Below are 25,841 nucleotides of genomic sequence, written 5' to 3'. Positions count from 1 at the left end.
CCTAAAGATAAGGTATAACATGACCTCATGACCTAAAGATAAGGTATAACATGACCTCATGACCTAAAGATAAGGTATAACATGACCTCATGACCTTAAGATAAGGTATATCATGACCTCATGACCTTAAGATAAGGTATAACATGACCTCATGACCTAAAGATAAGGTATAACATGACCTCATGACCTAAAGATAAGGTATAACATGACCTCATGACCTTAAGATAAGGTATATCATGACATCATGACCTTAAGATAAGGTATAACATGACCTCATGACCTTAAGATAAGGTATAACATGACCTCATGACCTAAAGATAAGGTATAACATGACCTCATGACCTAAAGATAAGGTATATCATGACCTCATGACCTAAAGATTAAAGATAAGGTATAACATGACCTCATGACCTAAAGATAAGGTATAACATGACCTCATGACCTAAAGATAAGGTATATCATGACCTCAGTAAAGTTAATAATCATATGGACGCCACTGGTCATCATTAGTGGACATCAAGTTTATATTATCCTTCTCGTTAGTGTCCTCACTCGACCACTTCAGCCATGTCTTCATGGTTGTACGTGTAGGAAGGTAATTAAGAGAGTAGTTGTCACACGTCGTTGTATCAGTACCATACATGTATTATCGCTGGTTCATCACTGGTCATCATTATCCTGTGTGTGTGGGGGTCTGTCTCTCTCGGTGATGACTGGTCATTACACACCTGGTTGTTACACTAGGTGGTCAGGTGGGTACAGCTGGCAAGTACACTTAACCAGGTGATTTGATGGTTGATGACTTTCTGCTATGTACATTTGAGGCGGGTCGTTATGACTGGCTGGGTAGTTACTTGTTGGCAGTAACGTCTTTGTATGGGGGGGGAGGGGGGGCTACAGTGGTCCAGTGTACCAGTTGGTACAGGTGGGGGGGGGGAGGTGGGGTCGATGGTTGTAAGGTCACACGTGGTTGTGGAGGAGGACCACACGTGGTTGTGGAGGAGGACCACACGTGGTTGTGGACGAGGACCACACGTGGTTGTGGAGGAGGACCACACGTGGTTGTGAACGAGGACCACACGTGGTTGTGGAGGAGGACCACACGTGGTTGTGGAGGAGGACCACACGTGGTTGTGGACGTGCATGTGGGACCCAGGACTTGGAGGACCCCCACCCCCCCCACCCTGACCCTGACTTTACTCCTCCCTCCCTGAGCTGCTTCCTTCCATCCCTCCCCCCCTGGGGGCCTCCATCCTCCCCCCCCGGGGGCCTCCATCCCGCCCTGGGGGCCTCCATCATCCCCTCTGGGGGCCTCCATCGCCCCTGGGGGGCCTCCCTCCCCCCCTGGGGGCCTCCATCCTCCCCTGGGGGGCCTCCATCCTCCCCCTGGGGGCCTCCATCATCCCCTGGGGGGGCCTCCATCATCCCCCCTGAGTGCCTCCATTGTTGACACTGACGTCTCTTAGTGTGATGACTGGGCCTCCCGCTGCACCTGCTCTTCTGCCTCACAACACGCCTCTCTCTCTCTCTCTCTCTCTCTCTTTCTCTCTCTCTCTCTCTCTCTCTCTCTCTCTCTCTCTCTCTCCACCAGAAGGTGTCGTACACACAGACTCACACTTCGTGTTGTGAATTACTCTCCTACAGCGAGAGATGATCTCTGTGGAAATTATGTAGCGATGTTCGCTGTGAACACTACTACCCTTCCCCAGCGATCATCGCTGTGGAAATTATGTAGCGATGATCGCCCGGGTCGTGCGCGTAGCGATTACCATCATAACAACGACTCCACACCAGGAACCTGGCCTGGTCGTCATGCTGGTCGTCTGGTGGTCGACCAGACAGCTGTTCGAGATCGTCCTATGGTTGACCCCCCCCCCCCACAATCCTCCCTCTGGAAACCCCCAGAGAGGTCGTAGGGTCATGACCTACCATGACCCGGAGACTGACCTGTGGAGTTATGTGTTGAAGGAACTACGTGGATATGATGATTTACGACGGTACGACCCTTGAACACGATGGTACGACCCTTGAACACGATGGTACGACCCTTGAACACGACGGTACGACCCTTGAACACGACGGTACGACCCTTGAACACGACGGTACGACCCTTGAACACGACGGTACGACCTCTGAGCATGAAGATACGACCTCTGAGCACGACGGTACGACCCTTGATCACGACGGTACGACCTCTGAGCATGAAGATACGACCTCTGAGCACGACGGTACGACCCTTGATCACGACGGTACGACCTCTGAGCATGAAGATACGACCTCTGAGCACGACGGTACGACCCTTGATCACGACCCACAAGTATGACAGTGTAGCATTTTGAACGTGACAATGATCAAGTTAAGGGACGAGCCGTCATACCCGAGGGTCGTACCGTCGTGCTCAAAGGTCGTACCGTCGTGCTCAAGGGTCGTACCGTCGTGGTCAGGGGTCGTACCATCGTGCTCAGAGGTCGTACCGTCGTGCTCAGGGGTCGTACCGTCGTGGTCAAGGGTCGTACCGTCGTGCTCAAAGGTCGTACCGTCGTGCTCAAGGGTCGTACCGTCGTGGTCAGGGGTCGTACCGTCGTGCTCAGAGGTCGTACCGTCGTGCTCAGGGGTCGTACCGTCGTGGTCAAGGGTCGTACCGTCGTGCTCAAAGGTCGTACCGTCGTGCTCAAGGGTCGTACCGTCGTGGTCAGGGGTCGTACCGTCGTGCTCAGGGGTCGTACCGTCGTGCTCAGGGGTCGTACCGTCGTGCTCAGGGGTCGTACCGTCGTGCTCAGGGGTCGTACCGTCGTGCTCTGGGGTCGTACCGTCAAATGATGAAGTCAACGTGAGTAATGACGTCAGATGATGAGGTCATCGTGATGACGTCACCAGATGGTCATACGGATCATATAATCATTGATCAGTTCCTTGTGTGTGTGTGTGTGCGGCCGCTCAGTGTATATCCAGAGTATATCCCTTAAGTGTGTACTTAACATTATAAAGTACATAAGTAATTATTACAGCCACGTGTGTGCGTGTGTGCGTGCGTGCAGCTGTGAATACATCGGTTTATTGACGATATTTGATTAATACATCTCTCTCCCTGCTGGACTGATTAATGTTCAGAAGGTGGGTGGGGGGGGGGCTACACCCCCCCCAGTCATATTAATTAGTATAGTTCATCATTGGTTGTCGCTGCTCACATAAACTCTCATAATTAGAGTTTGAGTTGTCTTCATGTTGTTTGACTTTTGGATGATGATCGATATAGTATGTGTAGTGGCGTGCGTGAGGGGCCTGGCTGATAACAAAGATAACAGTGATAACGACAGAGATGATGTGGGGCCCCCGGCCAGCTCTACATCACACTGATAAAGATAAGAGCAGGACATGGTCCAGGAGGGAGGTGAATCCTACATGACGTGTCACAACGGTGCAGCCTCGTGTGCTGGGTCGTCTGCACACAAGCTAGGGGAAGCAGCGGCCAGACGCGGGTCATGTGACCATTACCCTGGACAGTAAGTGGGCATGGTCAAGACTGGCGAGATGTGGAGTGATCATCTCGGTGTGTGTTCTTTCATTCCACTCTGGCTGAGAGAGACGGGTGTGGCCTGAACCAGTGTCCTACATGTTTCCAGTTGGCTCTGTACTGGTCAGGTCAGCAGAGAGGAAGAACAGATGAAGAACACAAGTTGTTCGATGTGTTTGGATCAGAACGACCAATCATACAGTGGCACATTCATGGTGGTTCACTGTGATGTTTGTAGACGTGGGTAGGTCAGGAAGGGTAGCTCAGGGCAGAAGGTAGTTAACATAACGGTCAATACTAGCACGAGAGGGTTAATGACCAGTTGATGGGATGAGTTGAGCTCATGTCTTTTTGTGATGGAAGTGTGCTTGACTTGACGAAGAGCATCTCTGAAATTATCCTCACTACAGACGAAGGTGGAGTGAGCCGCCGGCAGTAGGGTATCACACATCCCAACCAGGAGAAGTGTCCCAGGTCACCATCCCAACCTGGAGAAGTGTCCCAGATCACCATCCCAACCTGGAGAAGTGTCCCAGGTCACCATCCCAACCAGGAGAAGTGTCCCAGGTCACCATCCCAACCAGAAGTGTCCCAGGTCACCATCCCAACCAGGAGAAGTGTCCCAGGTCACCATCCCAACCAGGAGAAGTGTCCCAGGTCACCATCCCAACCAGGAGAAGTGTCCCAGGTCACCATCCCAACCTGGAGAAGTGTCCCAGGTCACCATCCCAACCAGGAGAAGTGTCCCAGGTCACCATCCCAACCAGGAGAAGTGTCCCAGGTCACCATCCCAACCAGGAGAAGTGTCCCAGGTCACCATCCCAACCTGGAGAAGTGTCCCAGGTCACCTTCCCAACCAGGAGAAGTGTCCCAGGTCACCATCCCAACCTGGAGAAGTGTCCCAGGTCACCATCCCAACCAGGAGAAGTGTCCCAGGTCACCATCCCAACCTGGAGAAGTGTCCCAGGTCACCTTCCCAACCAGGAGAAGTGTCCCAGGTCACCATCCCAACCAGGAGAAGTGTCCCAGGTCACCATCCCAACCTGGAGAAGTGTCCCAGGTCACCTTCCCAACCAGGAGAAGTGTCCCAGGTCACCATCCCAACCTGGAGAAGTGTCCCAGGTCACCATCCCAACCAGGAGAAGTGTCCCAGGTCACCATCCCAACCTGGAGAAGTGTCCCAGGTCACCATCCCAACCAGGAGAAGTGTCCCAGGTCACCATCCCAACCTGGAGAAGTGTCCCAGGTCACCATCCCAACCAGGAGAAGTGTCCCAGGTCACCATCCCAACCAGGAGAAGTGTCCCAGGTCACCATCCCAACCAGGAGAAGTGTCCCAGGTCACCATCCCAACCTGGAGAAGTGTCCCAGGTCACCTTCCCAACCAGGAGAAGTGTCCCAGGTCACCATCCCAACCAGGAGAAGGTCCCCAGGTCACCATCCCAACCTGGAGAAGTGTCCCAGGTCACCATCCCAACCAGGAGAAGTGTCCCAGGTCACCATCCCAACCTGGAGAAGTGTCCCAGGTCACCATCCCAACCAGGAGAAGTGTCCCAGGTCACCATCCCAACCTGGAGAAGTGTCCCAGGTCACCATCCCAACCAGGAGAAGTGTCCCAGGTCACCATCCCAACCTGGAGAAGTGTCCCAGGTCACCATCCCAACCAGGAGAAGGTCCCCAGGTCACCATCCCAACCATGATGACTCTGGTTTGGCTGAGGTCAATACACCAGAGTGACCATCAAAGGCCACTACGACATGACTGACCGTGTTTACCAGGAGGAAACAGGTAGTGGGGGGAGTGTGGTTGAGAGAGCAGGGGGTGGGGGGGGATTGGACATGTGGAGGGGATGAATGGGAAGGGGTTGACAGGGAGGATATATGTGTCAGAGGTGGAAGGAACAAGGAAAAGCAGGAGACCAAATTGGAGGTGGAAGGATGGAATAGAAAAGATTTTGATTGATCGGGGCCTGAACATGCAGGAGGGTGAAAGGCGTGCAAGCAAGAGAGTGAATTGGAACGATGTGGTATACCGGGGTCGACGTGCTGTCAATGAATTGAACCAGGGCATGTGAAGCGTCTGTGGTAAACCATGGAAAGTTCTGTGGGGCCTGGATGTGGAAAGGGAGCTGTGGTTTCGGTGCATTATTACATGACAGCTAGAAACTGAGTGTGAACGAATGTGGCCTTTGTCGTCTGTTTTCCTGGCGCTACCTCGCTGACGCGGGGGTTGGCGATTCTGTATCCAGTGCTGACCAGGAAACAGAATGCAGGAAACAACTACAGAAAGAAGTGTAGGGGGGACAAGAAACATTTAAAAGAAAACTTGTTGTGTGGTTGAGGTCAGTCCCAGATGAGGTCTGGATTAAGTAGTGAACGTGTTGGTGATGGTGATGGTGTTGGTGAGAAGTGTATTGTTCGTGTAACATAACGTCAGATGGGCCCGACCCACCCGCCTACGTAATCATTGTGGGCCACCTTCTAACATGTTGACCACCAGTACATACACACTACACCAGGGTAAACATTTGCAAACCTAATCACATTTTTGCCAATAATTTCCCTGGAGAGAGAGAGAGAGAGAGAGAGAGAGAGAGAGAGAGAGAGAGAGAGAGAGAGAGAGAGTGTTATCGGAGGAAAGCCACAACTCTCCCACCAACTCTCACTTCTCCTGAAACTTTTTTTTAAACCTGTTGGCGAATACTTTGGCGAATACTTTTATACAAGAACGTCCCAAACTTTTTTTTTCCCTCTTCCATAATGGAGCAGTGCTGTCTTGTGGCCACATTCTTATTATATTGGGTCTTCCCAGACCCTCCTGCCCGGACCTGGAAGGCAAGGTCCAGACCCTCCCTGGGTGGTACTGGAAGGCATGGTCCAGACCCTCCTGGGTGGTACTGGAAGGCAAGGTCCAGACCCTCCCTGGGTGGTACTGGAAGGCATGGTCCAGACCCTCCTGGGTGGTACTGGAAGGCATGGTCCAGACCCTCCCTGGGTGGTACTGGAAGGCAAGGTCCAGACCCTCCCTGGGTGGTACTGGAAGGCATGGTCCAGACCCTCCTGGGTGGTACTGGAAGGCATGGTCCAGACCCTCCTGGGTGGTACTGGAAGGCATGGTCCAGACCCTCCTGGGTGGTACTGGAAGGCATGGTCCAGACCCTCCTGGGTGGTACTGGAAGGCATGGTCCAGACCCTCCCTGGGTGGTACTGGAAGGCAAGGTCCAGACCCTCCCTGGGTGGTACTGGAAGGCATGGTCCAGACCCTCCTGGGTGGTACTGGAAGGCATGGTCCAGACCCTCCTGGGTGGTACTGGAAGGCATGGTCCAGACCCTCCTGGGTGGTACTGGAAGGCATGGTCCAGACCCTCCTGGGTGGTACTGGAAGACTGTGTCTTCGTGTATGATAGCAAGTACTGGGAAGAAGTGAAGGTGGTTACACAGAGCACCTTGAGCACGACGGTACGACCCTTGAGCACGACAGTACGACCCTTGACCACGACGGTACGACCCTTGACCACGACGGTACGACCCTTGACCACGACGGTACGACCCTTGACCACGACGGTACGACCCTTGATCACGACGGTACGACCCTTGAGCACGACGGTACGACCCTTGACCACGACGGCACGACCCTTGATCACGACGGTACGACCCTTGAGCACGACGGTACGACCCTTGAACACGACAGTACGACCCTTGAGCACGACGGTACGACCCTTGATCACGATGGTACGATCCTTGAGCACGACGGTACGACCCTTGAGCACGAAGGTACGACCCTTGAGCACGACGGTACGATCCTTAGGTAGGACGGTACGACCCTGGAACACGGTATGATAGCCTGGCCTTGCACCTGACACTGTGGTAATGTAAACACATGGAAAATATTTATCCATGAGATCTTATCACAAGTTCAAAGGTACATCTGTAAATCTAAATGTATTTGTAAATCTATTTACACATCTATCCGCAGATCTGTCTGTAAATTGGTCTGTGTATCTGTATGTAAATTTCTCTGTGGTAGATGCGTGTGTGAATGTAGTGGACCATCTTGTTCACAAACCAGCAACAGTGATCATAGTAACCTCCACGTTAACCACTTGCTCATGGTATGATCAACTGGTCATTAAGCCAGACTAATGACCCATGGGGCCCTGATTAATGACCCATGGGGCCCTGATTAACAACCCCGGGGCCCTGAGTAACAACCCCGGGGCCCTGACTAACAACCCTGGGGGCCCTGAGTAACAACCCCGGGGCCCTGAGTAACAACCCCGGGGCCCTGACTAACAACCCTGGGGGCCCTGAGTAACAACCCCGGGGCCCTGACTAACAACCCTGGGGGCCCTGACTAACAACCCTGGGGGCCCTGAGTAACAACCCCGGGGCCCTGAGTAACAACCTCGGGGCCCTGAGTAACAACCCTGGGGGCCCTGAGTAACAACCCTGGGGGCCCTGAGTAACAACCCTGGGGGCCCTGAGTAACAACCCCGGGGCCCTGAGTAACAACCTCGGGGCCCTGAGTAACAACCCTGGGGGCCCTGAGTAACAACCCTGGGGGCCCTGAGTAACAACCCTGGGGCCCTGAGTAACAACCCTGGGGGCCCTGAGTAACAACCCCGGGGCCCTGAGTAACAACCCCGGGGCCCTGACTAACAACCCTGGGGGCCCTGAGTAACAACCCCGGGGCCCTGAGTAACAACCCCGGGGCCCTGACTAACAACCCTGGGGGCCCTGACTAACAACCCTGGGGGCCCTGAGTAACAACCCCGGGGCCCTGAAAAAACTGGGCCTGAGTAACAACCTCGGGGGCCCTGAGTAAACAACCCTGGGGGCCCTGAGTAACAACCCTGGGGGCCCTGAGTAACAACCCCGGGGCCCTGAGTAACACCCCCGGGGCCCTGAGTAACAACCCTGGGGGCCCTGAGTAACAACCCTGGGGGCCCTGAGTAACAACCCTGGGGGCCCTGAGTAACAACCCTGGGGGCCCTGAGTAACAACCCTGGGGCCCTGAGTAACAACCCTGGGGGCCCTGAGTAACAACCCTGGGGCCCTGAGTAACAACCCTGGGGGCCCTGAGTAACAACCCTGGGGGCCCTGAGTAACAACCCTGGGGCCCTGAGTAACAACCCTGGGGCCCTGAGTAACAACCCTGGGGCCGTGAGTACAACCCTGGGGCCTGAGTAACAACCTGGGGCCCTGATAACACCCTGGGGCCCTGAGTAACAACCCTGGGGCCCTGAGTAACAACCCTGGGCCCTGAGTAACAACCCCGGGGCCCTGAGTAACAACCCTGGGGCCGTGAGTAACAACCCTGGGGCCCTGAGTAACAACCCTGGGGCCGTGAGTAACAACCCTGGGGCCGTGAGTAACAACCCTGGGGCCGTGAGTAACAACCCTGGGGGCCCTGAGTAACAACCCTGGGGCCCTGAGTAACAACCCTGGGGCCCTGAGTAACAACCCTGGGGCCCTGAGTAACAACCCTGGGGCCCTGAGTAACAACCCTGGGGCCCTGAGTAACAACCCTGGGGCCCTGAGTAACAACCCTGGGGCCCTGAGTAACAACCCTGGGGGCCGTGAGTAACAACCCTGGGGCCCTGAGTAACAACCCTGGGGCCCTGAGTAACAACCCTGGGGCCCTGAGTAACAACCCTGGGGGCCCTGAGTAACAACCCTGGGGCCCTGAGTAACAACCCTGGGGCCGTGAGTAACAACCCTGGGGCCCTGAGTAACAACCCTGGGGCCCTGAGTAACAACCCTGGGGCCCTGAGTAACAACCCTGGGGCCCTGAGTAACAACCCTGGGGCCCTGAGTAACAACCCTGGGGGCCCTGAGTAACAACCCTGGGGCCCTGAGTAACAACCCTGGGGCCCTGAGTAACAACCCTGGGGGCCCTGAGTAACAACCCTGGGGCCCTGAGTAACAGACCCTGAACCTCAGACCTTCAGGGGCAGATAATGCGTCTTTGCCTCCCCCAGGGGAGAACAGGAGGGTGTGTGTGTGTGTGTGTGGAGCGCTAGGTCAAGGTCAGTTGACCTGGATGTTCACACCATCATGTGAGCCACTTGAACACAGCCATGTTCACAACATGCTGAACATAATGAACAACATGAGAACTGTTCTTAAAATGTTATACAGATCTGCCCTCACCAGCACGGGTAGACTGGGGGGGGGGGGTATTATTGTTATTATTATTATTATTATTATTATTATTATTATAATTATTATTATTATTATTATTATTATTATTATTATTATTATTATTATAATTATTATTATTATTATTATTATTATTATTATTATTATTATAATTATTATTATTATTATTATTATTATAATTATTATTATTATAATTATTATTATTATTATTATTATTATTATTATTATTATTATTATTATAATTATTATTATTATTATTATTATTATTATTATTATTATTATTATTATAATTATTATTATTATTTTGGATTTCAAGATATGTTTTCATGTGATGGTCATGTATTGTATAATACAACCTCGCACACGTCTTGTACCCCCCCCCCCCCACAGATGTATTATTGTAGGTGGTTCTCCACTTGGCTCTTGTTGTATATGTTGTACGTTTCTCGTAGATGGTAATGTATGATGTCACTGCTGAGTCACCATGTTGTATGATGTCACTGCTGAGTCACCATGTTGTATGATGTCACTGCTGAGTCACCATGTTGTATGATGTCACTGCTGAGTCACCATGTTGTATGATGTCACTGCTGAGTCACCATGTTGTATGATGTCACTGCTGAGTCACCATGTTGTATGATGTCACTGCTGAGTCACCATGTTGCATGATGTCACTGCTGAGTCACCATGTTGTATGATGTCACTGCTGAGTCACCATGTTGTATGATATCACTGCTGAGTCACCATGTTGTATGATGTCACTGCTGAGTCACCATGTTGTATGATGTCACTGCTGAGTCACCATGTTGTATGATGTCACTGCTGAGTCACCATGTTGTATGATGTCACTGTTGAGTCACCATGTTGTATGATGTCACTGTTGAGTCCGTGACTCATGTGTACAGAGCAGTGATGTGACGTCATCTGGTGCCACGTGTGGTCAACCACAGACACATATGATGTCACGTGACATCATGTGTGTCTGTGGTGTGGACCGTCCACTTCAGCAACGTTGGTGTTATACTGATATATGATATATAATGTTATAGCTATACATATATGATATATAATGTTATAGCTATACATATATGATATATAATGTTATAGCTATACATATATGATATATGTTTTTATAGCTATAGATATATGATATATAATGTTGTTATAGCTATACATATATGATATGTAATGTTATAGCTATACATGATATATAATGTTATAGCTATACATATATGATATAAAATGTTTTTATAGCTATACATATATGATATATAATCTTGTTATAGCTATACATATATGATATGTAATGTTATAGCTATACATGATATATAATGTTATAGCTATACATATATGATATAAAATGTTTTTATAGCTATACATATATGATATATAATGTTATAGCTATACATATATGATATAAAATGTTTTTATAGCTATACATATATGATATATAATGTTGTTATAGCTATACATATATGATATATAATGTTATAGCTATACATATATGATATATAATGTTATAGCTGTACATATATGATATATAATGTTGTTATAGCTATACATATATGATATATAATGTTATAGCTATACATATATGATATATAATGTTATAGCTGTACATATATGATATATAATGTTGTTATAGCTATACATATATGATATATAATGTTGTTATAGCTATACATATATGATAAATAGGCCCAAGTTACCAATATGACCTGTATTGTACAAGTGCAGAAGGTACGTTTGAGAAAAGGTTTTACTTATACCATTCTTACCCTGAAGTTCGCTGGTGGGCCAGAAGGCCTTTAATGCCATCAATTTATGGCTAAAACGCGCACTTACTGAACCGTTGTGTGGATCAGGGGCGTAACCCTCAAGTTTTGGTACGTCAGGAGAGGAGTTGTGGAAGATTGAGCTTAACGTACGGTGTACTTAGAGGTCATTCTCGGTTACCATGACTACGGCCAGGGAGAGTCTGGTCTGCGTCCACTTTGTGTGTCATCTTCAACACATCATCATCACTATCATCATGATGATGATAGTGATGTGATGATGATGATGATGTGTTCTTACTATGCCATAATGATGATGTTGATCGTCATTATGATGCAAGTTTGCGTCATGATGTGAACCACACAGGTCATGTATGGTAGACGGTGTTCACACACACTCCACCATGACGTCACTACACTCCTCCCTCACCTGGCTCATACCACACCACACCACACACACCATACCACACCACACACACCACACCACACACACCACACCATACACACCACACCACACCACACCACACGCACCACACCACACCACACACACCACACCACACACCACACACACCACACACCACACCATACCACACCACACCACACACCACCACACACACCACACCACACACACCACACACACCACACCATACCACACCACACCACACACCACACACACCACACCACACACACCACACACCACACCATACCACACCACACCACACACCACCACACACACACCACCACACCACACACCACACCACACACACCACACCACACCACACCACACCACACACCACACACACCACCACACCACACACCACACACACACACCACACACACCACACCACACACACACACCACACACACACACACACCACACCACACACCACCACACACCACACCACACCACACCACACACACCACACACACCACACCACACACACCACACCACACACACCACACCACACACACCACACACACCACACCACACACCACACACACACACACACCACACCACACACACCACACACACCACACCACACCACACACACCACACACACCACACCACACACACCACACCACACACACCACACCACACACACCACACCACACACACACCACACACACCACACCACACACACACACACCACACCACACACACCACACCACACACACCACACCACACACACCACACCACACACACACACCACACCACACACACCACACACACCACACCACACACACCACACCACACACACCACACCACACACACCACACCACACCACACACACCACACCACACCACACCACACACACCACACCACACCACACCACACCACACACACCACACCACACACACCACACCACACCACACACACCACACCACACACACCACACACCACACCACACACACCACACCACCCATCACTGTTCCAGACCTTCCATTGTGGAGGTGGATCATATATGGTAGATATTAACAAGTAGGTGTGGTAGAGGACAAGCCAAGGTGGTACACTGCAGGTGTGGTGATGGGTGGGAGGCGTGTGTGGTGATGGGTGGGAGGCGTGAGTGGTGATGGGTGGGAGGCGTGAGTGGTGATGGGTGGGAGGCGTGAGTGGTGATGGGTGGGACGCGTGTGTGGTGATGGGTGGGAGGCATGAGTGGTGATGGGTGGGATGCGTGTGTGGTGATGGGTGGGAGGCATGAGTGGTGATGGGTGGGAGGCATGAGTGGTGATGGGTGGGACGGTCTGTACCCGGGGAAAACGGGTAGTCCTGCTGGGGAAGATATGGTGATTCAGTTGTCGTGTGTTGCATGAAGGTGAGGTGATGGTGGGTGATGGGGGAGTGAGGGAAGGAAGTAGAGAGGGATGGTGAGGGAGGATAGGCTGGCTAGAGTTGGACTGGATGACATGAAGGCTAGACTGGACCGATCCTCTGTCTTGGTCGAGTATATATTGAGTTTCGAACCCTGCCAGCTTAGTGGCCGCACAGCCACGCTCATCATGCCTCGCCACACAGACTCGAACAAGGCCATTCCAGTGTCGCGCTTCATACCGCAACCCAGGACGCTGCGTCCATCTCTGTGTGGTGAGTCGTGTTACTGTGATAGACACGTGTCTATCAGTACCACTAGGGGTCCTGGTGATAGACACGTGTCTATCTGTGTCCCGGCGCCAGGTTGCCCACTCACTGCACACGATCATGCTGCCAACGAACGACCCGTTAAGGTCGTCCAGTCGTACGGTAGTTAAGGATGGGACCTTCATGTTAACAACCCACGACTCCAGAGCAATAGAAGGAAAATGGGTTGAAGTATAGAAGACTTGGTATACACACACACACACACACACACACACACACACACACACACACACAGGGGGAGGTCAAGTGTTGGGTCAGGGGCGAGATCAAAAGACTACGAGTGATGGCAGCTGGTCAGAGCAATTACTGAACCACTTGAACTTTGACCAGAGCCAGAGGAAACATCGGCTCGTACATAGCAATGTTGATATAGCAGCTCCTCCCTCACCCACCACTATAGATGGAGACAGTACAGTACAGCAGAAGGCTCCTCCCTCACCCACCACTATAGATGGAGACAGTACAGTACAGCAGAAGGCTCCTCCCTCACCCACCACTATAGATGGAGTCAGTACAGTACAGCAGAAGGCTCCTCCCTCACCCACCACTATAGATGGAGTCAGTACAGTACAGCAGAAGGCTCCTCCCTCACCCACCACTATAGATGGAGTCAGTACAGTACAGCAGAAGGCTCCTCCCTCACCCACCACTATAGATGGAGTCAGTACAGTACAGCAGAAGGCTCCTCCCTTCCACCTCTCCCTCCGGCACACCAGCCGCCATGAACCAACGCTGGAGGTATACCGACATGGAAATTTTGTCGGAAAGATGAATGGAAAATATATTGTGATGTCATTACCCCGCGGCGGGTTGACCTAGGCCAGACGGATGTGACCTGCGGAGCTGTGTAGGAGGACCAGGTTGATGTATGTGTAGGAGGACCAGGTTGATGTATGTGCCTTGTTGACCATGGTGGCACGTGTGGGGGTGAGGCCAGGTCACGTGAAGATGGAAATGTGGTGGCAATGTTGAGGTGGTTGTGGTGGAGGCCAGGGGAAGCTGTGTAGCTGGAGGTTATGGTGGCTCAGGGCATCCTGCAGGAGAAGGAGGAGGAGGCTCCTGCAGCAGGGGGAGGAGGAGGAGGAGGCTCCTGCAGCAGGGGGAGGAGGAGGCTCCTGCAGCAGGGGGAGGAGGAGGAGGAGGCTCCTGCAGCAGCAGGGGGAGGAGGAGGAGGAGGCTCCTGCAGCAGCAGGGGGAGGAGGAGGAGGAGGCTCCTGCAGCAGGGTGAGGAGGAGGGAGACAATGTGTGGTGGGGCGAGAAAAAGAGATTGGATTACGGAACCTCATTCAGCGGGGGGGTGATGACGTCAGAGAGGAGTGATGAGTTGTGATGATGTGGTTAACGAGGGAGGGGCCTCACGTGGAGGTCAGAGAGGTACACTGATGACCTCCTGACGACCTAGGGGCAGTGTGGGTCATGACCGAGTAACGAGACACGTACACAACATGATTACATCAAGATCTGCCATAGATTCTTGACGTTGACGGTAATGGTAGATATACATGATGCCAGACGTACGATTACTGAGTGCTACAATATGTCACAACACCCAGGTTGTGGGTGAGAGGGCAGGTGTTGTGTGGTGGGGTTGTGTACCCCGGTGTTACGTGAGTGGGGTTGTGGGGCAAGACCTCGGCTAACACTGAGGAACTGGAGCAGGTAGTGATGGCTGGGGTCACTGTGCACGGGGTGGCCACGTAGCACACGACCTGGTGGTCTGTGACCAGGTTATCTGCTGGAGGACAGTACATGGGAAGGACAGATAATACAAGACCTGATGGTCTATGAGCAGGTTATCTGCTGGAGGTCAGTACATGGGAAGGTCAGATAACACAAGACCTGATGGTCTATGACCAGGTTATCTGCTGGAGGACAGTACATGGGAAGGACAGATAACACAAGACCTGATGGTCTATGAGCAGGTTATCTGCTGGAGGACAGTACATGGGAAGGACAGATAACACAAGACCTGGTGGTCTATGACCAGGTTATCTGCTGGAGGACAGTACATGGGAAGGTCAGATAACACAAGACCTGGTGGTCTGTGACCAGGTTATCTGCTGGAGGACAGTACATGGGAAGGTCAGATAACACAAGACCTGGTGGTCTGTGACCAGGTTATCTGCTGGAGGTCAGTACATGGGAAGGTCAGATAACACAAGACCTGATGGTCTATGACCAGGTTATCTGCTGGAGGTCAGTACATGGGAAGGACAGATAACACAAGACCTGATGGTCTATGACCAGGTTATCTGCTGGAGGACATTACATGGGAAGGACAGATAACACAAGACCTGATGGTCTATGAGCAGGTTATCTGCTGGAGGACAGTACATGGGAAGGACAGATAACACAAGACCTGGTGGTCTATGACCAGGTTATCTGCTGGAGGACAGTACATGGGAAGGACAGATAACACAAGACCTGGTGGTCTGTGACCAGGTTATCTGCTGGAGGTCAGTACATGCAGTTCCACATTGGTAATGTGTGCAGATGGGGGCAGGTTGGTGAAGGTGAGGGCGTCATGGTCTTGCTGTGTGTGCTTCCAGCACGTCCAGGAACTCTGGAAAGACCACCTGGGTGGGGGTGGGGGGGGGGGGGTCGTGAAGACCCCAGCGCCTCTGTGTGACATGTAAGTTGTGCTGGATATTGCATGATGGAGTGAGGAGATAGATGGATGACTGAGTGGTTGGCAGGAACTGTGGGGAAGCAACACTGATCTTGGATTATGAGAGAGAGAGAGAGAGAGAGAGAGAGAGAGAGAGAGAGAGAGAGAGAGAGAGAGAGAGAGAGAGAGGCAGCATTTTGGAAACACTAGGTGAAGGTATGAAGTGTACAGTGCAGTCGTGGTGTTGGGATGTGTTCGTTGCCATTGGTGACTGAGGCAGGTCGTGGCAGGTCGTCTGACTGTGCCACACTCAAGATGGAATCTGTGCCACTGTGTACGACCATGACCTTGAGGGATGGTGTTCATAAAGGCCACAGGTTGGGTCCGCTGTGGTTCCTCATGGTTTACTTGCCTTGGCGAAGGAAGTGCAGGATCTTGATCAGTGGGGTCCGTACGTGGCCACAAGACCTGGTGGTGGTTCCAGACGCCATTTGTGACGGTTTTCTGATGCCAGATGGCGTCTGTGTGGCGAGGGTTGCCTGCTGGCTGATGCCAGATGGCGTGTGTGTGGCGAGGGTTGCCTGCTGGCTGATGTCAGATGGCGTGTGTGTGGCGAGGGTTGCCTGCTGGCTGGAGGGGAAGCAGCCATGCGAGCAACTCCAGCAGGAGAACTGCAGAAGTAAGGGGAGAGGAGCGGGCCACGCTGGGGGACCCCGGGACACAGACACGTGCCTGATGGCCACGGATAATTTCCCTCGGGTCCGGCACTTGGTTCCTGATGCCTCGTCTTGCCACACATGAACTGAGGAAGAAAGGATAATGGTTAGCGTTGCTGACTATGATTCACATGCCGGCCCGGCCAGGATTGGAATTTTTAAATGCGCGAGTTTGTTGCTCCATGAACGGGAACCTGTCTTACATTGTGTGTGTGTATATATATATATATATATATATATATATATATATATATATATATATATATATATATATATATATGTAATATTGTCAGTAGTTGTAACATGATGAGTACACGTTGGTGGTTCTGGTCAAAGATGGTAGTAGCTTCAATCTTTGAGTCATGAGTCATGTAGCCGGGCTCACAACGCTGTGTCTACCTGACCATCATCATAATTATTGTATTCAGAGATGGACGGTATTCTCATGTGACCTTATTTGACCTAGACTGACCTCAGGGATCGAGAACTCGACGCTTGACCTTAGCGACACCAGAGGCCAACCTGTATGGGACGTGATGGTTAGCCAGCCAGTTTAGTGGACACGCTCATACTAACCACACTGTTAACGTAGTCGCCATGCCCCGCCTCCCTGACCTGACCTGACCTGACCTGACCTGAACGTATGTAACGCCACATGCGCAGACAGCGCAGCGTGTGAACGTGTGTTGCTGTGATCAAGGCGCCCCTGGAGGGGGCTTCTCCACCGTCAGGAGCGCGTGTCCGTGTGACCGCTGGTATATACCCTTGTGCTGTAGTGTTGTGTGGGCCTTCAGACCACCCTTGGTCCACACCCTCGTCAGCACTGACACCGGACTTCGTCAGCGCCTGCCTGCAGGAGGACCATAGCGTGCAGGACGTGCGCACGTCAGTGCTCGTGGCCTGCTGCAGGAGAGAGCCTGATTGGTCGCCTCGCTCGACGCAACGAGAAGTGAGGAACCGCAGCCGATGTGTGAGGCAGATCCTGAGGTCGACCTTGTACGAGGTCAAGGGCGACACAGCTCTCACTGTACAGGAGGGAAGGGAAAGTTGTAACTTGATAACAACAGGTGATTACGTTGTTAGGTTAACAGGAGAACCATGACAGTAAACACTTCCTGACGACACACAAGACCAGGGTAGTGGGAGCATGATGACGTCACCCCCCCCCCCACCATAATGTACACACAACTTCACAAGTTCGTAATTTCATTGTTTCGTTGTGTGGGTCGTCCAGCTGGAGGTGCGGGTGACCACTTCTGTACACAGTAACCTTGCTCCTCCAACCACACCCCTCCTCCCGCAGATGTGTCTGTATATATATATATATATATTCTTTCTTTCATACTATTCGCCATTTCCCGCGTTAGCGAGGTAGCGTTGAGAACAGAGGACTGGGCCTTTGAGGCAATATCCTCACCTGGCCCCCTTCTCTGTTCCTTTTGGAAAATTTGAAAAAAAAAAAAAAACGAGAGGGGAGGATTTCCAGCCCCCCGCTCCCTCCCCTTTTAGTCGCCTTCTACGACACGCAGGGAATACGTGGGAAGTATTCTTAATCCCCTATCCCCAGGGATATGTATATATATATATATATATATATATATATATATATATATATATATATATATATATATACTCGACTTTATGTAAATATTTTCGGATAAATTTATTTATTTTCATTATTCTTTATCATGGACATGTTTTCTTTATTTACTTCGTTAATCAGTTATTTTACTTTATGTTTGTTTGTTAGATAACTGATGACACATACTCAGGCTTGATATAATGTGTATAATTAATACAGTATTTTCTCCTCCCTTACAGGTAAGCTGGAATGCCTCCTCCACCTCGACAGCTAAGCTGGAGTACCCCCCCCCTCCCCCCCACCTCGACAGCTAAGGATTATAATACAAAAAATGTCTTCGTCTTGCACCAAAGGATTAAGGTTGGTAACACTGTCGCTTACGTATGCTGGCGATGCGGGTGAGAGTTGTCAACACTGTCTGGGCGATACACGGGCGACATTTCCGGTGAAATCAAGCGGCCGTGGCGAACATAGGTGACCTCGTCGCGCACCAGGTCACACCAGGTCACGCTGGTGTACATTGATTATCGATCACTGAGGCAAGATACGGGGACATGGTGACCTAACTCGGAAGGTTAGCGGGTATTGCTAGTGTTAGGTATAGGCACATTGTAACACTGCTCTGAAAGTTAGCGGGTATTGCTAGTGTTAGGTATAGGTACATTGTAACACTGCTCTGAAAGTTAGCGGGTATTGCTAGTGTTAGGTATAGGCACATTGTAACACTGCTCTGAAAGTTAGCGGGTATTGCTAGTGTTAGGTATAGGCACATTGTAACACTGCTCTGAAAGTTAGCGGGTATTGCTAGTGTTAGGTATAGGTACATTGTAACACTGCTCTGAAAGTTAGCGGGTATTGCTAGTGTTAGGTATAGGTACATTGTAACACTGCTCTGAAAGTTAGCGGGTATTGCTAGTGTTAGGTATAGGTACATTGTAACACTGCTCTGAAAGTTAGCGGGTATTGCTAGTGTTAGGTATAGGCACATTGTAACACTGCTCTGAAAGTTAGCGGGTATTGCTAGTGTTGCTTCAGTCGACTCCAATATAGACAGATGACATTCAACAAGGAAATGTAGTGTTTGTATGAGGAAGGTACGACATTATTGTAGAAAATAAAGATTATTAATAATTTGTTATAATTGGTACGGTTCAAACTCTTGATCACGACGGTACGACCCTTGAACACGACGGTACGACCCTTGAGCACGACGGTACGACCCTTGAGCACGACGGTACGATCCTTGAGCACGACGGTACGACCCTTGAACACGACGGTACGACCCTTGATCACGACGGTACGACCCTTGAACACGACGGTTCGACCCTTGAGCACGACGGTTCGACCCTTGAGCACGACGGTACGACCCTTGAGCACGACGGTACGACCCTTGAGCACGACGGTACGACCCTTGAGCACGACGGTACGACCCTTGAGCACGACGGTTCGACCCTTGAGCACGACGGTACGACCCTTGAGCACGACGGTACGACCCTTGAGCACGACGGTACGACCCTTGAGCACGACGGTTCGACCCTTGAGCACGACGGTACGACCCTTGAGCACGACGGTTCGACCCTTGAGCACGACGGTACGACCCTTGAGCACGACGGTACGACCCTTTTGTATGATGGTTTGGCCTTTGACCTGACCCATAGTTAAGGCCTCTCCTTAATAGCCAAGGTGTCGTACCGTCGTGGTCCAGGGTCGTACCGTCGTTCTTAGGGTCGTACCTTCGTGGTTTAGGGTCGTACCGTCGTGCTCTAGGGTCGTACCGTCGTGTTCTAGGGTCGTACCGCCTTGTTCTAGGGTCGTACCGTCATGTTCTAGGGTCGTACCGTCGTGCTCTAGGGTCGTACCATAGTGCTCTAGGGTCGTACCGCCGTGTTCTAGGGTCGTACCGCCGTGTTCTAGGGTCGTACCGCCGTGTTCTAGGGTCGTACCCTCGTGCTCGAGGATCGTACCGTCGTGGTCCAGGGTCGTACCGTCGTTCTTAGGGTCGTACCGTCGTTCTTAGGGTCGTACCTTCGTGGTTTAGGGTCGTACCGTCGTGCTCTAGGGTCGTACCGTAATGTTCTAGGGTCGTACCGTCGTGCTCTAGGGTCGTACCGTCATGTTCTAGGGTCGTACCGTCGTGCTCTAGGGTCGTACCATAGTGCTCTAGGGTCGTACCGCCGTGTTCTAGGGTCGTACCGCCGTGTTCTAGGGTCGTACCGCCGTGTTCTAGGGTCGTACCCTCGTGCTCGAGGATCGTACCGTCGTGGTCCAGGGTCGTACCGTCGTTCTTAGGGTCGTACCGTCGTTCTTAAGGTCGTACCTTCGTGGTTTAGGGTCGTACCGTCGTGCTCTAGGGTCGTACCGTAATGTTCTAGAGTCGTACCGTCGTGCTCTAGGGTCGTACCGTCGTGTTCTAGGGTCGTACCGCCTTGTTCTAGGGTCGTACCGTCATGTTCTAGGGTCGTACCGTCGTGCTCTAGGGTCGTACCATAGTGCTCTAGGGTCGTACCGTTGTGCTGGAGAGCTTGAAGGTTAAGCTTAAGCTTGGTGGGTCATAATCCTTGAGGGCAGATTAAACTGGCAGTTATCAGCTTAGGTAAGTTAAGCTGGTGTGGGCCAGCAATGAATATGATACGGTACGGTAAGGTACACTGTATGGTACACCTGTGTACCGTGCACGGTATTGCACGGAATACATGATTAAGACGGGGTCTGTCTGGGTGGTGAGGGGAATACATGTTGTAACTAGTTCCAGTACAACCTGTACACAGTGGCTGGCAGGCGCACACACCAACATGGTCCTCCACAACATTCAACATACCTCTTTTTTTCCCCTCGTGAGGCCTCGTGTTGTGTGTGCTCCCCTCGTGCTTGTGTGAGGGGTCAGGGGGAATGGTTGGGTCTGGGTGAACACATCTTCCATGTTATGAGGTACAGAACCACACGTTGGTCCTCCATGGTTGACCCGTCCACGTGATCAGGACGGGACAACATGGGGTCAAGATAAGGTCATGTGTCAACCACATTGCACTACATGGGAGGGTCAGCTAACACGTGACCTGAGGGTCAACATCGAGGGGATCTGAAGGAAAAAACTCAAGTTGTAACTCAAGAGAAAACCAGAATTGCTCCTCTGTATCCACCCCTCCCTCTGGCTCAACTCTCTGTATCCACCCCTCCCTCTGGCTCAACTCTCTGTATCCACCCCTCCCTCTGGCTCAACTCTCTGTATCCACCCCTCCCTCTGGCTCAACTCTCTGTATCCACCCCTCCCTCTGGCTCAACTCTCTGTATCCACCCCTCCCTCTGGCTCAACTGTCTGTATCCACCCCTCCCTCTGGCTCAACTGTCTGTATCCACCCCTCCCTCTGGCTCAACTCTCTGTATCCACCCCTCCCTCTGGCTCAACTCTCTGTATCCACCCCTCCCTCTGGCTCAACTCTCTGTATCCACCCCTCCCTCTGGCTCAACTCTCTGTATCCACCCCTCCCTCTGGCTCAACTCTCTGTATCCACCCCTCCCTCTGGCTCAACTCTCTGTATCCACCCCTCCCTCTGGCTCAACTCTCTGTATCCACTCCTCCCTCTGGCTCAACTCTCTGTATCCACCCCTCCCTCTGGCTCAACTGTCTGTATCCACCCCTCCCTCTGGCTCAACTGTCTGTGGGAAGATGTGTTGAAACAGAAGCTGTGTTGTGGTGGGTTGCTGGTATGTGACGTTTCCTGTGTCTTGAGTGAGGTTGTAGGTGAGAGTTATAACAACATCACAACATTAGAGGAAGGTTTTGGAGGTGTAGACAACGCGGTGCATGGCGTGCATGACCGTAGTGCGTGCGCGTCGTGGTCACCACAAGCTGCTGGCTGGCTGATGCATGACGGTGGGGTCAAGTTTAGTGGGAGGAACGAGAGCCCGAGTTGTGTGGGAGTTGTGTCACAACCACAACTTCCCACGAGTTGTGTGACCACGAAACTATGTGACGCATGGCAGCCACGCGGCAACACACGTGCCGGGGCAGGCCAGGCCAGGCCAGGCGCTCCTCACTGATGAGGGAAATGAATCGGTAAATTTGAGGCGATTATTCGAAGCGTTGGTTGTGAAGCCTCGCTGGCGGGGCGCGTGTCCACACGTGGGTCAGAGTACGGCAGGGTTCGAAGCCTCGCTCCGAGATGAACCCGTACAAGACATTACAACATAGGGTCGTCCTACATTACAACATAGGGTCGTCCTACATTACAACATAGGGTCGTCCTACATTACAACATAGGGTCGTCCTACATTACAACATAGGGTCGTCCTACATTACAACATAGGGTCGTCCTACATTACAACATAGGGTCGTCCTACATTACAACATAGGGTCGTCCTACATTACAACATAGGGTCGTCCTACATTACAACATAGGGTCGTCCTACATTACAACATAGGGTCGTCCTACATTACAACATAGGGTCGTCCTACATTACAACATAGGGTCGTCCTACATTACAACATAGGGTCGTCCTACATTACAACATAGGGTCGTCCTACATTACAACATAGGGTCGTCCTACATTACAACATAGGGTCGTCCTTCCTCATTTAAGGTCAGTAGTTGTGCAGGCGACGCTTAACGAGCCTGACGGTCGTTCGTGGGTTGAGGGTTGTTAGGAGGGTTGTGAAGGACGTGAGGCAGACAACAACATGTGAAACTCACAACCTCAGCTGGTGATTTAAGGGAAGGCGAAGCTGGCGTCAGAACCAACTGCTCTCAGGAAGGAATGGTTGAGTTGTGAGGAGGTGGTTGTGGTGAGGAGCAGGGTGAGGAGGTGGTTGTGAGGAGCATGGTGAGGCCGGGGCCTGTGTTATGTTGACCACCACCTGAAGGTCACCACCTGACCACTGTAGCCAGCAGAGGTTGTTGACCTGTGTCACGTACACGTCACACCAGGTTGACCTGAGGCGGAGGATGTGTTGTGTGAGGAAGGAGCCCGCGTGTTGACCTGGTATGACCTGTGTACAGGTGTGGGGGTCAGGCCGGGGTCGCATGTAAGTAGTCACCCACTTGAGTGAGGTCAGTCTTGCAGTGCCGACATAAAGGCGAGACTTGCCTGAACCTGCTCGTCCACCTGACCCCCTGCAGGAGGTCAGGTCAAGGTGGTCATCCACGTGACCCCCTGCAGGAGGTCAGGTCAAGGTGGTCGTGCACGTGACCCCCTGCAGGAGGTCAGGTCAAGGTGGTCGTCCACGTGACCCCCTGCAGGAGGTCAGGTCAAGGTGGTCGTGCACGTGACCCCCTGAAGGAGGTCAGGTCAAGGTGGTCGTGCACGTGACCTCCTGCAGGAGGTCAGGTCAAGGTGGTCGTGCACGTGACCCCCTGCAGGAGGTCAGGTCAATGTGGTCGTGCACGTGACCTCCGTGCAGGAGGTCAGGTCAAGGTGGTCGTGCACGTGACCCCCTGAAGGAGGTCAGGTCAAGGTGGTCGTGCACGTGACCTCCTGCAGGAGGTCAGGTCAAGGTGGTCGTGCACGTGACCCCGTGCAGGAGGTCAGGTCAAGGTGTAAGTGACCACCAGACTCCATCATTATGAGTGTGTATGAGGAGGGACGTGCCTCATGCCCAGCTGGCCAGCCAGGTGGCACTGGTCACCACCTGCACACTGGCAACACACGTCATTATACCACTGAGAAACCTGGGTGTGGGTGTGGGTGTGTGTGTGGGTGTGGGTGTGGGTGTGTGTGTAGGTGTGGGTGTGTGGGTGTGGGTGTGGGTGTGTGTGTGGGTGTGTGTGGGTGTGGGTGTGTGGGGGCGAGGCACAGCCCCACACTGGCTCGTGTGTCTGTGGTCAAGTGTGGGAGTCTCCCTCCTGCTTCACCCACACACATGACGTGAGCCTCCAGCAGGACCTGGGTCCTGCCGTCACCCGTCACCCGTCCACCCGTCCACCCGTCACCCAGGCTGCCGTCACCCGTCCACCCGTCACCCAGGCTGCCGTCTCTCTTTACCCAACTTCTTCAGCTTCCCTCCTCCTCCCGTCCTCCGTGTGGGCCGGGCGGGCGGGCGGGCGCCTCGCTCATCCTTACCACCAACAGATTAAGGGATGACTTACCCACCCCCACCCACACCCACCACCACCCACCACCACCACCCACCAGGCCAGTCACTCACCAACCCCTCCTCCTCCTCCTTCCCCCCATCCCCTGTACCCATACTCCACCATTCTCTTGTCCTCCTACCTTTTTCCTCCTACCCTAGTACTTCCCTCTTGCCCTAGTACTTCCCTCTTGCCCTAGTACTTCCCTCTTGCCCTAGTACTACTTAGGATAGTACAACACAGGACTCCACTCTCAATCCGCTTTGACACAACTACTGTCAGAAACGTAAGTGTTAACTGCCACAGTGTAGCACAGAGAGAGACGTGTTAAGTGCCACAGTGTAGCACAGAGAGAGACGTGTTAAGTGCCACAGTGTAGCACAGAGAGAGACGTGTTAAGTGCCACAGTGTAGCACAGAGAGAGACGTGTTAAGTGCCACAGTGTAGCACAGAGAGAGACGTGTTAAGTGCCACAGTGTAGCACAGAGAGAGACGTGTTAAGTGCCACAGTGTAGCACAGAGAGAGACGTGTTAAGTGCCACAGTGTAGCACAGAGAGAGACGTGTTAAGTGCCACAGTGTAGCACAGAAACGTACGTGTTAAGTGCCACAGTGTAGCACAGAAAGACACGTGTTAAGTGCCACAGTGTAGCACAGAAACGTACGTGTTAAGTGCCACAGTGTAGCACAGAGAGAGACGTGTTAAGTGCCACAGTGTAGCACAGAGAGAGACGTGTTAAGTGCCACAGTGTAGCACAGAAACGTACGTGTTAAGTGCCACAGTGTAGCACAGAGAGAGACGTGTTAAGTGCCACAGTGTAGCACAGAAACGTACGTGTTAAGTGCCACAGTGTAGCACAGAAAGACACGTGTTAAGTGCCACAGTGTAGCACAGAAACGTACGTGTTAAGTGCCACAGTGTAGCACAGAGAGAGACGTGTTAAGTGCCACAGTGTAGCACAGAGAGAGACGTGTTAAGTGCCACAGTGTAGCACAGAGAGAGACGTGTTAAGTGCCACAGTGTAGCACAGAAACGTACGTGTTAAGTGCCACAGTGTAGCACAGAAAGACACGTGTTAAGTGCCACAGTGTAGCACAGAAACGTACGTGTTAAGTGCCACAGTGTAGCACAGAGAGAGACGTGTTAAGTGCCACAGTGTAGCACAGAGAGAGACGTGTTAAGTGCCACAGTGTAGCACAGAAACGTACGTGTTAAGTGCCACAGTGTAGCACAGAGAGAGACGTGTTAAGTGCCACAGTGTAGCACAGAAACGT

At 51.8% G+C, this 25,841-nt stretch overlaps 1 protein-coding gene across 1 annotated transcript in view; it reads left to right on the top strand.

Annotated features, from left to right (window-relative positions):
- Positions 1 to 25,841, top strand: part of cac (calcium voltage-gated channel subunit cacophony) — a 1,845,957-nt gene that overhangs the window by 110,961 nt on the left and 1,709,155 nt on the right. The window contains exon 3 of the mRNA XM_071696567.1: positions 18,739 to 18,859. Coding sequence (XP_071552668.1) covers positions 18,831 to 18,859 — 29 coding nt within the window. The 5' untranslated portion in view covers positions 18,739 to 18,830. The remainder of the gene's footprint in view (positions 1 to 18,738; positions 18,860 to 25,841) is intronic.

The sequence above is a fragment of the Panulirus ornatus genome, chromosome 59 (assembly GCF_036320965.1).
Source record: "Panulirus ornatus isolate Po-2019 chromosome 59, ASM3632096v1, whole genome shotgun sequence".
NCBI classification, from domain to species: Eukaryota; Metazoa; Arthropoda; class Malacostraca; order Decapoda; family Palinuridae; genus Panulirus; species Panulirus ornatus.
The sequence above is the reverse complement of the archived record's forward strand: the minus strand, read 5'-3'. Positions and strand labels throughout refer to the sequence as shown.